The sequence below is a fragment of the Pan troglodytes genome, chromosome 6 (assembly GCF_028858775.2).
Source record: "Pan troglodytes isolate AG18354 chromosome 6, NHGRI_mPanTro3-v2.0_pri, whole genome shotgun sequence".
In the NCBI taxonomy this organism is placed as follows: domain Eukaryota; kingdom Metazoa; phylum Chordata; class Mammalia; order Primates; family Hominidae; genus Pan; species Pan troglodytes.
In genome coordinates this window covers 145,791,238-145,804,058 of record NC_072404.2, presented here as the reverse complement: position 1 = coordinate 145,804,058, position 12,821 = coordinate 145,791,238, and the positions used below count along the sequence as shown (strand labels likewise).

General features: G+C 42.1%; 1 protein-coding gene across 8 annotated transcripts in view; it reads left to right on the top strand.

The window, feature by feature from the left end:
- Positions 1-630: 630 nt before the first annotated feature.
- Positions 631-12,821, top strand: part of CEP41 (centrosomal protein 41) — a 42,817-nt gene continuing 30,626 nt past the window's right edge. Inside the window, exons 1-2 of one of the 8 annotated variants that reach the window (XM_063815594.1) lie at positions 1,251-1,439; positions 8,309-8,481. In XM_063815594.1, the coding sequence (XP_063671664.1) occupies positions 8,350-8,481 (132 nt within the window). In that variant the 5' untranslated portion in view covers positions 1,251-1,439; positions 8,309-8,349. Of the gene's footprint in view, positions 715-1,042; positions 1,440-1,570; positions 1,841-8,308; positions 8,482-12,821 lie in introns of those variants that run through there. The other 7 variants (XM_063815595.1, XM_016958159.3, XM_001157373.7 and 4 more) reach the window with 7 other exon arrangements.

Sequence of the window (12,821 nt, the reverse complement as noted above, 5' to 3'; positions counted from 1 at the left end):
GAATCTAGAAGTTTCTGCTTGCTATGCAAAAGCTTCTAGATGAACATTCTTCCCTCTGCCTCCTTCCAATTTTTTGCAGCCTTCAAACCCTTCATTAGCAGAGGAGTGAGAGACTGAGAATTTTAGAGGGGTTAAAGAACTGGCAAAGATTATGGAAATTAAGACAAAACTTAATAAACATGAAAGAGTGACATGAAAAGTCCAAGAAGCAGCTGTGGCCAGAATTCAAAATTCTGGTCAAGCAGCACTGACTGGCAACATGATCCAAGGTGTAGCCCTAAGGTTGGGTTGCTGAAGTGCCTAAGACAACAAGGGCATGAGAGGCCATGTTGTTGAATGGGTCATCTCACAGACCCTGAAGTAGCTCAAATGTGTGCTATTATTCACTAACAGACAACTGGCGAGTATGAACTGCTCAGAGTAACCTTTCTCCATTCCTGGAAAAACAACTTAGAGTAAAGGACAAAGGGTTACTGTGTTGTTCCTTCCATGTAAAAGGAAATAATAATTTTGATGGATTTGGTGGGACATTGAGGAGCCAAGTCAAACTGTGTGTGTAATTGTTTTGTAAAGGTGCTAGGACTTCATTTTCAGATCCGGAATGGGAACAGGTGGTGGCTGGTGGCAGGAGTCACAATGGTTTCCATGACGACGGGATTGGGTCCTAGTCATCCTCCCATTCTCCACAAGACCTACTGCAGCTTTTCTCATAAGGTGCTTATTAAGTATTTGTTAAATGAACGATGAACCACAGAATAGCGCGTGTGCTTTGCAATTAAGGATGTCGCTCTATAGCTAGCCTAAAAGCTTTTAAAGCACCGATAATTACTGTATTTACCCATGTATTTTGCATAATTCGCATATTAACTTAACCAGAAAAGAATAAACCATACTCTCCCATTTCTGCTGAACAACCCTGGCCCATATAATATTCCCTATTGTGGAATCAGTAGCCCAGATGTTTGGTTGAAACGGCCATAAAACGGAGCTGGGGGATGGGGAGTCTTGTGTTGTATTTATGGTTCCACATTAGCTAAAACTCGTGTTTTGTCCCGGCTCTCAAGCCACTGCCCCCCGCCCCCGGCTTTGCGCAGGCGCCAGCCTTCCCCTCCCCCCGCGCCTCTCTTTCCGCCCTAAGGCTGGAGCCGGCGAGCCCCAGCCCAGAGCACAAAAGGCCTCGCTAGCCGGCGTCCCGCGTTGCCCTTGGCAACCATTGAGCGGCGTCTTGCCCTTCTGCGACCCTGAGATGAGAGAGTAAACGGGGCCCCCATTGGCCGGCCGGGGAAGACGGGCCAATCGGAGAAGAGGGTATAGGGAGGCGGCTGAACAAGGTTGTGGGGGTAGGAAGCTAGGGTTAGAGGCAACCCGTGAGGCTAGAACCCCGAACGTGGTCGGTTGGAGCAAATATGTCCCTCCGGAGGCACATTGGGAACCCTGAGGTGAGGGCCAGGTCCCGGCCGGAGAGCCGGAGGGGGCGGGCGCACCGGAAAAGGCTCCATGTGGGCAGGGAAGAGCAGCCAGCGACTTCCGCCGCCCGGAAGGCGGGAAGGGGCCGGCGTGAGGAGGGGTCGGGATGCAGGGGCGGGGCGGGCCGGGCCTGGGGGCCGCGGGGCAGCGTTCAGGACCCCGTTTTGAGGAGCGATCTCTCCCCGCGTACGCACGCCAGTACTTGTGGCTGCGAGGAGCGAAGTACCCAAAGACACAGCCCTTGCCCTCAAATGGTTTACAGTCTCGGAGTGACAGTTACAAAACAGAAAAGACAAAGGAAGCGCTGCACACTAATGGCACGTGTTGAAAGCCAGCCAGCATCTCTGATTGTGGGGATACAGGAAGAGCAGGAGTAAGCTGACCAAACCTTTGGAAAACGGGCAAAATAGGACATTAGGCTTGCCCCTCTCTCCATAGGACCCTTCAGTTTCTTCATCTGTTTCACCGCTAGTCCCCTGCTGCATTTGTGGCAGTTTCAACAAACGTTATTGGAAACTTCCACGGTGCAGTAGGTGCTAGACGTACAAAGAAGACAAGGCCTCTGCCCTGTAATAAATTGCGTATAGTGGACCAGGCGCGGTGGCTCAGCCTGTAATCCCAGCACTTTGGGAGGCCGAGGCGGGCGGATCACGAAATCAAAAGTTTGAGACCAGCCTGGCCAACATGGCGAAACCCCGTCTCTACTAAAAATACAAAAATTAGCCAGGCGTGGTGGTGAGGCGCCTGTAATCCCAGCTACTCGGTAGGCTGAGGCAGGAGAATCGCTTGAACCCAGGAGGTGGGGGTTCCAGTGAGCCGAGATCGTGCCATTGCACTCCAGCCTGGGTGACAAGAGCGACTCTGTCTCAAAAAAATAAAAATAAACAATAAATAAATTGCGTCTAGTGAAGGAGCCTGTGAACAGAATTTGAGTACAGTGTGGTCGGGGAGCAAGATGTTACGAGAAAATAGGTAGTACTCAACTGAGGGAGTGAGAGAAGGGTTGTGGAGATGGAAGGGGTGGCAAGGCCATTCATTAGCCAGGTGAAGCATCATCCCGGGTAGAACAGCCCAAGTGAAGGTAAGGAGTGTGCGAACTCAGAACAGGCCCCTGTAGGAGTCCAGGCTTTCTCTGCCTTGCTGAGGTTCTTAGCCTTTATCCCAAATAGGAGTTGTAACTGTTTCATCTCTTGGTGGCTGCCTGGTACTAGGCTGAGAAAGCTGTAAGGCTGAGTCTAAGCCCTGCAAGAGAGCCATGGTCAATTAGTAATGTCTAAATGCTGCATGATCTCACTTATACGTGGCATCTTAAAAAGTCCAGCTCATGGAAGTAGAGAATAAAATGGTGGTTACCAGAGCCTGGAGGGTGGGGGGAAGGAGGGCAGAAATGGGAAGATGTTGATCCAAGGGCACAAAGTTACAGTTAAACAGGAGGAATAGTTTTTGAGATCTCTGGCACAGCATGGTGACTATAGTTAATAATAATTACAGCAGACTCATAACCCCCAGTAGAAAATCCATGTACAACTTTTTACTCCCCCCTCCAAAAAAAACTTAACTACTAATAGCCTACTATTGACTGGAAGGCTTACTGATAACAGAAACACTTGATTAACATATTTTGTATCTCGTATGTATTATGTACTGAATTCTTAAAGTAAGCTGGAGGAAAGATTATTATTAAGAAAATCATAAGGAAGAGAAAATATATTTACTATTCATTAAGTGGCAGTGTATCATCATAAACATCTTCATCCTAATTGTCTTCATTGCTAAGGGGCAAGGAAAAGGAGGAGTTGGTCTTGCTGCCTTAGGGGTGACAGAGGCAGAAGAAAATCTGGGTATAAGTGGATCTGCACAGTTCAAGCCCATGTTGTCCAAAGTTCAACTATATTGTAGATTTCAAAATAGAGTAAATTGTATATTTTATGAGAGTAAATTTCAAATGTCTCACCGCAAAAAAATGATAAGTGGGTTGATGGATATGTTAATTTGATTTAATCATTCCACATTGTGTGTGTGTGTATATACCAAAACATCAAATTGTACCCCATAAATGTATAAAGTTATGATTTGTCTATCAAAATATTAATAAAAATGTTAATATTGTGTATCATGGGGGTGGGAGAGATAGGTGAGGAGAATGGCAGTTTGCCACATATTTATCTTGTCTGCTGGTCAGGATTTGAGAATTTTTTTGAGTTATTAAAGGAGTGACATGGTCAGATTTGCATTTTAGGCAGATGGCTGTAGCTACATTGTGGAAGATGGGTTTGAGGAGGCTCCAGGACTGGAAATGAGATTGGTTAAGTGGTTACTATTATTTATTTATTTATTTATTTTTGAGACAGAGTCTCACTCTGTCACCCAGGCTGGAGTGCAGTGGGGAGATTTCAGCTCACTGCAACCTCCACCTCCCGGGCTCAAGCGATTATCCAGCCTCAGCTTCCTGAGTAGCTGAGACTATGGCGCACACCAACAAAGCCTGGCTGATTTTTGTGTATTTTGTAAAGATGCGGTTTTACCATGTTGCCCAGTCTGGTCTCAAACTTTTGAGCTCAAAGCCACCCGCCTGCCTTGGCCTCCCAAAGTGCTGGTATTACAGGCATGAGCCACCGCGCCCTGCCAATAGTTACTATTTTGATAGAGATCTAAACTAAGGCCATTGAACTAGGGATGGAATCGAGGATAAATATTTACGGGGGCAAAATCATCAATACTTCCTGATTAGCTTTGAGAGATGCATGATGGGTGACTTAAGTCTCAGCTTAGACTACTCATTGGTGCTGGCGCCATGAGTGAGATCAAGAATATGGGAGAACGAAAAGGAGGAATAGTTTTAGGAGCGTGGGGAAAGAGGAGCAAGTATGTTCCGTGTGGTTATGTTTGTGCCCGAGACAAAGATGCCCAGTTTACTCTCTTGTTTGAATAGAGCACAACTTCTAGTAGTTTCTTAAGAAAGAATTCATAAGAAATAGTTTTAAAAATTTATGTCTAAAATGTTAGGCATGTCTAAAAATATTCTTATTCTACCTTAACATTTATTTGCCAGTGAGTTTGGCTGAGTATAGAATTATTGGTTGAAAATCATCAACATCTTTTTTTTTTTTTCTTTTTTTTTTTTTGAGACAGTCTTGCTTTGTCACCCAGGCTGGAGTGCAGTGGTACAAACATGGCTCACTATATCCTTGACCTCCTGGGCTCAAATGATTCTCCCACTTCCTGAGTAGCTGGGACCACAGGTGTGTGTCATCGTGCCCAGCTCATTTTTTTGTATTTTTTATAGAGATGGGGTCTCCCTATGTTGCCCAAGAGGGTCTTGAACTCCTGGGCTCAAGCAATCCTGCCTTGGGCTCCCAAAGTGCTAGGATTACAGGTGTGAGCCACCACACCTGGCCATCATCAGCATCTTGCAAAACATTGCTTAGTGGTCTAGTGTCTTGTGTTGTTGTGAAGTCCAAAGCCATTCTCTTGCTTCGTGACAGAATTTTCCTCTCAGGAAGCTTGTGGAACCTTTTTTTTTGTCCCCAGTGTGACTTTACAAAGATATTTATATTTTCACTCATTTTGATAGGCACCAGAAATTTATGTCTTTTTAGTCTGAAAATTTCCTTAACTTTCTCTCTCCTATTTTCTCCATCCTCTTTTTCTTGAATTCATTATTCTGATGTTCTGTATTCATATAGATAACCTATATGACTGGTTCTCTGATTTTCCTAACTTTCATCTCCTGTTTCCCTCATCTTTGTCTTTCTGCTCCCTTTGGGAGATTTAATTTTTATCTTCCAATCCTTCATTTTAGTTTTTAATTTCTGCCATCATGTTTTTAATTTTTTTGTTTGTTCGTTTTGAGATAAACTCTCACTCTGTTGCCCAGGCTGGAGTGCAGTGGTGCGATTTCGGCTCAGTACAACCTCCGCCTCCCAGGTTCAAGCGATTCTCATGCCTCAGCTTCCCAAGTAGCTGGGATTACAGGCACCTGCCATCACGCCCAGCTAATTTTTTTGTATTTTTAGTAGAGACGGGGTTTTACCATGTTGGTCAGGCTGATCTTGAACTCCTGACCTCAAGCCATCCACCTGCTGCCTTGGCCTTCCAAAGTGATGGGATTACAGGTGTGAGCCACCGTGCCCAGCCCGTGTTTTTAATTTTTAAGAGCTCTGTTTTTTGCTCTGTTGTACTTTTAAAAAACGTTTCATTTCAAAATAAGTATAGATTCACAGGAAGTTGCAAAAAAAAAAATAGTACAAAGAGGTCCTATGTATCCTTCACCCATTTTCCCCCAATGATTATATTTTACATGAGTACAGTACAGTATCAAACTAGAAAATAGAAATTTGCACAATGTATGTATAGTTCTAGGCCATTTTATCACTTGTATAGATTTAATCAAGATTTGCATATATGTAGATTTGCAATCAAGATAAAGAACTATTGCATCACTAGAAATATCTCCAAGCTACTCTTCTGGTCACACCTACTTTCTTCCCTCTCATCATCCTAACCCTGGGTAACCATCTCCATAATTTTGTCATTTTGACAATATTACATAAATGGAATCATACAGTATGTGACCTTTTGAGATTGGCATTTTTTTTTTTCACTCAAGATAATGTCCTTGAGTCACATACAAGTTGTTGCATGTAGCAGTAGTTCATTCTTTCTGGTACCTGATCAGTATTCTGTGGTATGAATGTACAGCAGTTTTTTGTTTTGTTTTTTGAGACGGAGTCTCACTCTGTTACCCAGGCTGGAGTGCAGCGGCACCATCTCAGCTCACTGCAACCTCTGCTGCCTGGGTTCAAGCGATTCTCCTGCCTCAGCCTCCTGAGTAGCTGGGATTACAGCTTCCTACCACTGTGCCCGGCCAATTTTTTGTATTTTTAGTAGAGACAACATTTCACCATCTTGGCCAGGCTGGTCTTGAACTCCTGACCTCATGATCCACCAGCCTCGGCCTCCCAAAGTGCTGGGATTACAAGCGTGAGCTACCGTGCCTGGCCTGTACAACAGTTTTTTAACCATTCAACTAGTATAGGACATTTTGGTTGTCATCAGTTTTGGGCTATTACCAATAAAGATAACATTTGGGTATAACTCTTTGTGTGGATGTTAATTTTCATTTATCTGGGATAAACGCCCAGGAGTACAATTGCTGGGTTGTATGGTAAACATATGTTTAGTTTTATTAGATACTGCCAAACTTTTCCAGAGAGGCTGTACCATTTTACATTCCTGCCAAGGGTGTATGAGAGATTCAGTTTTCGCATACTCTTGGCAACGTTCAATACTGTCAATATTTTTTATTTTAATGTTTATAATAGATGTGTAGTGCCATCTCATTGTGGTTTTAAGTTGCATTTCCTTAATGGATACCAAGCACATCTTTTCATGTGCTTATCTGTCATCCATATATCCTCTTCAGTAAAATATCTCTTTGTGTCTTTTGCCTATTTTCTATTTTTCTTAACTGTTGAGTTTTTGTTTCCTTTTGTGTTGTTGGTGATGACTGTAAATATTATTGCAAAACAAGGAAATGTAGGATTACATTTCCTTTCTTACTGCTTTTTGTTTTTTCCTGGAGTTTCTGTTTCCTTTATTTTTAATTATATACTTTTAATGAATAATTCAGGACATTTTCTTATATCACTACTTACTATGTTTTCATAGTTATCTTTTCCAAACCTTCTCTGTACATTTGAACATGTGTGTGATTGGGGGAAGGAGAGAAATATAAGAGTTTTATTTTGTAGTTTTGTTTTACATAAATGTTACAACATTGTATATATAGTTCTTTGACTTGATTTTTTTCACTTAACAATATATCCTGGAGATCTTTCCATGTCAGAAAAATATACCTCAGTGTAATGACTTCCTTTTAACTCTTACCTAAGTATTTGGTGTGATTGTATCACAGTTTTGTTTGTTTATTTGTTTTTTTGTTTTGCTGGTTCTGTAAGACCTCAGTTGTACAAATGGACTGATATGATTTGATTATCCGTATACTTCAGTTATAGCCAATTTTGGTTCTTATTGCTTTTATTCCCACTCTTCTCCTTTGACTATAGACATCTGCTCCCATATATTTAATGTATATCTTTCTAATTCAGCAGCCATATTTTTCATATAAAACAGACATTATTTTGTGAGCTTAAAAATTTTACAAAAATAGTGTTATGCTATTTGTATACGATTTGCTTTTATCATGCAAATTATGCTTCAGATCCATCTATGTTGATAAATATGTCCAGTTTATTACTTTACCTATTGTATAGTAATCTAGCATGTGACTAGAGCACATTTTACCTATCAGTTTCCCCATGGTGGTCATTTAGGTTGTTTTTGACTACCTGCAGTTACAAACACTGATGCAATGAATAGTTTTACTTTTGAGTTTTGAGAGCTCTTTATATATTTGAGATAGTAGTCCTTTGTCAGATATGTGCTTTGCAAATATTTCTTCCCAGTCTGTAGCTTATCTTTTCATCTTCTTAACAGGGTCTTTTGTAGAGCAAAAAGCAATTTTTAAAAAAATATATTTACTTTTTACATTTTTTTTCTGTAAGAGCTTTTTTGAGATGTAATTCACATAGCATATGTAACATTGGTTACAGTGGTTGTGGGGAATGAGATAATGTAGGTAAAACGCTTAGTGCCTGATGATATAGTAAGTACTCAATAAATGTTAGCAGCATTACCATGTTTCTTATTGTTGTTAAATCATCTCTGGCAAATAGAACAATTTGTTCTTTAAACTTGCTTTTAAAGTGGCTTTGCTATTAAAAATTTCTCCACTTGGAATACTTTTTCCATTCCTTCTTCCCATCTTTTTTATCCACAGAAGATCAACCCTTAAAACATAGCTCCAGTGTCCATTCTTCCATGAAGTCTTTCTTATCACCCCCAGTGGATGAACAATCTCCTTTGACATTCCTCCCTAGAGCCCTCCATGTCCGTGCTGCCCACGTGGCACCAGCATGCACACTACATGTTGCTCAAGTCTTCATTTGGCAGGTACTTGTTGCTCTCTCATTAGTAGAGGCTCTTGTAGTAGGTACAGAGATCTACAAGATAGAGCCCCTGTCCCAAGTGCAGGAGTAAGACGTGTGAATGGTACAAAGAACTGTGAATATTCAGTCAAGGAAGCGATTTCCATTTGACTAAGGCCTTCAGAGGAATCTTCCCAGAAGATAAGTTTGCCCTGAGTCTTGGAAGTCACGTAGAAGTGAAATAGCTGGGGTGTGGTGGGTAGACAGGGAGGACATTTTCTTTTATGTAAACCCTCAAAGGGTCTTTGACATTTTTGGTTGTTTTCAAAGAGCCTGTAATGATACCACAAACAGGAACTTTCTCAACTTCCTGCCTCTTCCAGATGAACTTCATTCTGACCACCTACCTATCTTATATCTTTATCTTAAATAGATCCAAAATTGACCCTGCTGTCTGGGCTCTGGACCTCATCCTCTCCCACTCTCTCCATACCATTTTCAAACTCTCTTATCTTGCCCATTAGCCTGTATATACATCCTCAAATCTCTCCTTTTTTTTTTTTTCAAAACAAAATAACAGCAACAAAGATTATTCCTTAGCAACTCTCTTAAGGGAAAAAGAAAAGATCATCCAGCTACTGTCCTCTTTCCTCCTTCGCCTCTCATATACTTGATCTGCTGTTTTTTGCATCTGCCCCATCAGTTTCCCGTAGCTGCTTCCACCAGGGCCGTCAACAATGTCCTGGTGTGCTAAATTCAAATTCACATTTCTCTTGGTCTCTTACTTGAACAGCATTCTTGTTCACTTGTTCATACTTGACCTCTTGTTCTCTGACTTGACAGCATTGTTCACTGTTGGCCACTCCCTTCTTCCTGATTTAATTTTCATGACCCACTTTTGTATGGCCTCTTCTGAGTTTCATCCCAGGTGCCTCTCCTCCACCTGACCTTAAATGTTGGGGTTTTTCAGTCTGCACTCTCCTCAGGATGATTTTGTTCATTTCCATGGCTTCCTCTGCTGCCTGTATGCTGACAACTCCCAAATCTTGTTTTTTTCTAGCCCAGGTCTCTCTCCTGATTTCTAGACGCAAGTAGCCAACTAGGTACTTCCATTTCGTTTTTTGGGGTTTTTTTTAGTGAGAGTGTCACTCTGTCACACAGGCTGGATTGCAATGGCAGGAACATTGCTCACTGCAGCCTTGACCTGGGCTCAAGGGATCTTCCCACCCCAGCCTCCCGAGCAGCTGGGACCACAGGCACATGCCACCATGCCCAGCTAATTTTTTTTTTTTTTTTTTTTTGTGGAAACAAAGTTTCCCTGTGTTGCCCAGGCTGGTCTTGAACTCCTGGGCTCAAGCGATCCTCCCACTTCGGCCTCCCAAATTAATGGGATTACGGGTGTGAGCCACTGTGCCCAGCCGATAGTTCCATTTTAGACAACCCACAGATATCTCATACTCAGCACGCTCCAACTGACCATATTATGTTTTTAATATGTGCTTCCTCAACTCCCTTTTTTGGAGAATGGTATCACTGTCCTGTTACTACATGAGTCAATTTTAAATTATATTGATTTAACATTTTAAAGATTTCTTGAAACGGTCTCTTCCTCTTCATCTTTACTACCACTTCCTTACTTCCTTAAGACTACAGATCCTCTTAGCACGATAGCCTTTCAACTGATTTTCATGCCTCCTTTCTTGACTCATATTCTCCATATTGCTGCCAGGGTCACCTTTCTAAGACAGAAATATAATCTTGTCACTCCTCCTTCAAACTTCTTCAGTGACCCCTCATCATCTTCACCAACCTAGGCACTATTGGCGTTTGGGCTGGCTAATTCTTTGTGGTGGGGCTGTCCTGTAATTGTAGGGTATTTAGCAGCACCCCTGGCCTCTACCCACTAAGATGCCAGTAGCACCTCCTACCACCCAGTTGGGACAACCAAAAATGCCTCTAGACATTGACAAATGTCTTGGGGGTACAAGGAGCAAAATGGTACCTGTTCGAGATCCACTGATCTACAGGATGAAACCCAAGTTTTTTTAAACATGTATGCAAGGCTTTTTGTGATCTGCCCCTGCTGCCTCTCCAGCATTGTTTGTCCCCGTATTTCCCGCTATGCTCCAGGCCGGCCAGTTACTGTTAGATTGCTGAAAACTGTTGGTACTCCCTCTAGTCTCCACTCTTTCTCCATGCTTTTCCCTCGCCAGAAACCCCGTAGCTCTCACCCACTACTCCTTTAGCTTGACTAACCTCCTCAACCCTCAGAATTCAGCTCAGAAGTGACCTTTCAAGAAACAGTTCTTGACTCTTTTAACCTGGATTAGGTGCCAATCTGATGTGCTTTTGTCACACCCCCTCCTTCCCTTTCCTTGTTCCTCATGCAGCCTGGCGTCTGTTTATCCACTTGTCTGTCTTTCCAGCAGTCAGTGAAAGCTGGATGGCAAAGACTGTGTTTCTCACCTCTCTGTCCTCAGCACAGAGGCTTGCCCCTAGTAGGCACTCAGTAAATGTCCACCAAATGAATGGTTGGTGCTCAATAAGTCTTTGTGGAATGAACAGTCTTCCTTGAAAACAGCTTCTTTTTTCAGCTTCTTCACTTTGCACCATTCCATCCTGTTTATGTAATTGAAAGAAAGCCAGTTGGTCAGTAGGTCAAAAAGCAGTCACCCCACAAAGCAAGAATTTTAAATAAAAAAAAGTATGTCAGTCCCATAAAATCTACGGTGCTCGTCTTGCAGTGGAGCACAAATAGTTTTACATTGCGGTTGGTACTAGAAAGTCAGGAACAAGAAATTGGACTGCAATGGGAACACAGAAAAGAAACTACATTTTTTTCTCTTGCAGCATATGGATTTCTCATTAGTCTATGTAAGGGAAAACCGGGGGCGGGAAGGGCTCAGCCACTGCAGCTGTCCACACTCTCTCCCCTCATCATTCTGCTGCCACCACACCTGGTCCCCAGAGACACCCTCACTTCTTAGCTATTTTGGCTTAGATATGGACAAATCCCCTTGGTTCAGCAGAGACTAGCCTGGAATTTTTAAAAGAAGCTTTGCTAGGAAACTAGTAGGAAAAACAAAACAAAAGTAAAAACAGGAAATAGAGTATAGAAACGATAAAAAAAATACAGAGTGCAGAAAAAAAATCCCTTAGCCCAAGATAACTGCAATGTAGTATTAGCGTTACTTGACTCAATTTACCAGGCACATACTTTCCCTGTTTTTTGTTTGTTTGTTTGTTTCATTTTGCCATGATATTGCCTGTCTCTGGAGAATTTATACTGAAGTCTGGCTTTTCAATCTTTGTATGTTTTCTTTCTTTTACTCAAGAATCTGCTCTGTCTTTCTCTAGGGAAGGAATTGAAATTGGCATTATAGTTACTTTCTCATATAGACAAGTTACTGATCATTTGGAGAAACAAGCTTTCCAACCTTTTTCTAAGGATAAAATAGCTCAGTGGTTCCAAACACAATCTGAGGACCGATGCTAAGAGTTGGTGATAAAGATGTGATTTGCCTGGGGTGAAGTGAAAATCACAATGTCATGAATGGTTTTTAATGACACTGAAGGACTGACCCTTTCACTCTGGGATTTTTTTTTTTCCCTTTAGATGTTAAAATAGCAGATAGTTGTTGTGAGGCTTTTGCTTTGGTTTTGTTTTTTATGTCCTTGGCAATATTAAAAGGTGCCTCTAGTTTTAAAAAATTCTCCCTGGTCCTGAAATCCAAAACTCTGGCCAACAGATATTTTGTAAGACACTAAAGTATCCCATATCGTTTATATGCTTTGTGGGTCATTTGAACCATTATTTTATACGTAAATGTTTATTCTGCAATCTTCCTGACAGAGTATGCTGTAGTTAACTGTTTTCAAAGGCAAAGGATGCAGTTTTTATAAGTCCGATGTTCTCTTCTAAGGAACCAGATAGTTGCTGTAATGCAATCTTCATTTTCGGTATTCACTTATTGACTGAATATCAATAAGTGTACTTACCATGCACTAGGTCCTAGGCGAATACAACCAGAGTAAGTCATTGTCCCTGCCTTCAGGGAAATCCTAGACTAGGGAAGAAGATTGAGGTTTAAACAATGGAGCGGGCTGTGAGTACTCTGGGAGCCAGGGAGAAGAAAGTGCCTAGTTCCGTACTGGACAGAGGACATACATTTTGCCCAAGGAGTAGTGAAGGAAAGGCATTCTAGGCAGACATCTGCAAAGACTGGCAACCTGAATGAGTGTGCTGCATTAAGGAGACATTCCCAGCAACTTCAACATGGGAACATGAGGAAGGGTGGCAGAAGATAAAGCCAGGAAGACATTGCAGTAATTTCATGTTCCACAGCTACCTGTTACTGAAGAAAG